The 1,873-nt window shown below is 41.4% G+C and overlaps 1 protein-coding gene across 3 annotated transcripts in view; it reads right to left on the minus strand.

Annotated features, from left to right (window-relative positions):
• LOC108694083 (RNA-binding protein 24-like) overlaps nucleotides 1-1,873 on the minus strand; it is a 31,205-nt gene that overhangs the window by 1,713 nt on the left and 27,619 nt on the right. For 2 of the 3 annotated variants that reach the window (XM_018203373.1, XM_018203374.1), the window contains exon 5: nucleotides 481-866. In XM_018203373.1, the coding sequence (XP_018058862.1) occupies nucleotides 481-866 (386 nt within the window). The remainder of the gene's footprint in view (nucleotides 1-480; nucleotides 867-1,873) is intronic. The other variant, XM_018203375.1, reaches the window with a different exon arrangement.

Below are 1,873 nucleotides of genomic sequence, written 5' to 3' on the forward strand. Positions count from 1 at the left end.
ATGTCATTTCATAGCTTGAGAATTTATAAATTTACTTTCCAACTAATATTGACATAAAGATTGCAAAATATTCAATATTCGAATTCGAAATAAAGCGAAATGTACATCACACAAAAGACGTGGCAGGATTCCCACGAAGGATCCGTCCGGAAATGCTCAAGGCTTTTGGAAAACGCAAGGCGTGTGTATAGAATAAGCAATACTTCATTGCATTCGCTTCGTGACGACATACATCTCCGACATTGAATTATTATTCCCCTAACCATGCATAATTTGGTGCGTAGCAAAAGCTGCACACATCAGGTTACGCGTTTCCCCAATTCAATTCCCTTCACATTATCCCATGTATCCCCCAACCCTCTGTGAAAACGAAAACCAGATCCTGTGAGAACTCCGCTTGCGAGTAAGCACTACGAACAGTCCCGAGAAAAGTGCGTCGCAACCCTCCTATCTTCCCTCCCTATCTTTAAGATCTTCTACCGTAATCACGCAGCACGGACGGCAGAAATTGCGGTAGGAGAGCTTTCTCCAACCGTTGCTGATGCGCCAACGTCGCACCGGGTCCGTTTTGTTGTTGCTGCTGGTGGTGTTGGTGGTGGTGTATCGGATAGTTGCTACCCTTGCTCTGGACACTATTCAAACACGTACCAGCCGCGGCCGCGGTGGTGTACGGATATGCCTCGGCGAAGTTGTACGAAGTGCCCGGATAAGTCGCAGCGGCTGCTGCCGCGTTCTGATACTCGTAGAACTGCGATGCCGCGGCGACGGCGGCTGCGTGGCTCAACTGTGTCGTTGGAAGCGGTACCAGACCACCTGGCGCCGCAGCAGCCAGGTAGGGTGATTGGTACACGTAGCCCGGTGGTACCCTGTAAAACGAAAATGACCGTTAGTTACGAATGTTGATGCGGTCAGCGGTGTCAGACGCAACGACACTCGAAGATCTAAGGTGGCGGATGTTTGTGAATTAAGTGCAACGCCCACTGATGGCGAGATTCTCATTTTAAAGAAAGAACAAACTGAAAAGGAAGCAAAACTAGCTAATTTCTATAAGATTGAATTCACACCATTTTGTGCGAAATATTATACGAATGTTTACATTTTACAATTTATTCTATAATGATGGGATGATCTATTTTGTATGTCAAGCATAAGAATTATTATCTATAAATATAAATATTTTATTTTTTGTTACGGAATTGGTACCGTGGAAAAATAAAATGCCATCTAGTCTGTGAAACAATAATTCACAAACAAGTAACTATTTTGAAGTGGTCGAAAGTCATCTACCGATACTTTGAACTTTCGAAAAAGATGCAATGAATAAATCTGATAACTTTCGATCACTTCAATTATATACTTCTCTCATTTTATGAGATATAATGGAGTTAGGAAGGAAAGATAACGTATAGCAAATGTTATTCGTGTCATGATTAGGTGTAGGTAGATAAATTTTTCGTGTAACGTGTTTTAACAATTCGCGATGTTCATTATTGTCGATCGAATTGTATCGAATTATCAATCGAAGTAAATATTTGAAAATTCTTTTTTACTTCTTGATTATTTTAAAATTATAGTTAAAAATGATCATTAAATATCCGGAGACTCAATGTGATAATGACAAATTCCGTGTGTATGCATGTATATTTCTATACCATTAATTCGTCAGCACGAAGAGCATGCGCGGCGACAAACTTTCTTTATTGCATTTCGCGCTGCAAGAAGATTCTCGGCTCGACGGTCTTTCGCTCTCGAACAACTCTCTACCAACACCAAAAGCACGCAACACCAAAGTCACCAAACGGCAGAGTGAGCGAGGGACCGAGTTCTCTTCAACCGATCTTCGCGCATATGTAAAATATATATATATATATAT

Source organism: Atta colombica, unplaced genomic scaffold, assembly GCF_001594045.1.
Source record: "Atta colombica isolate Treedump-2 unplaced genomic scaffold, Acol1.0 scaffold112, whole genome shotgun sequence".
Taxonomy (NCBI): Eukaryota; Metazoa; Arthropoda; class Insecta; order Hymenoptera; family Formicidae; genus Atta; species Atta colombica.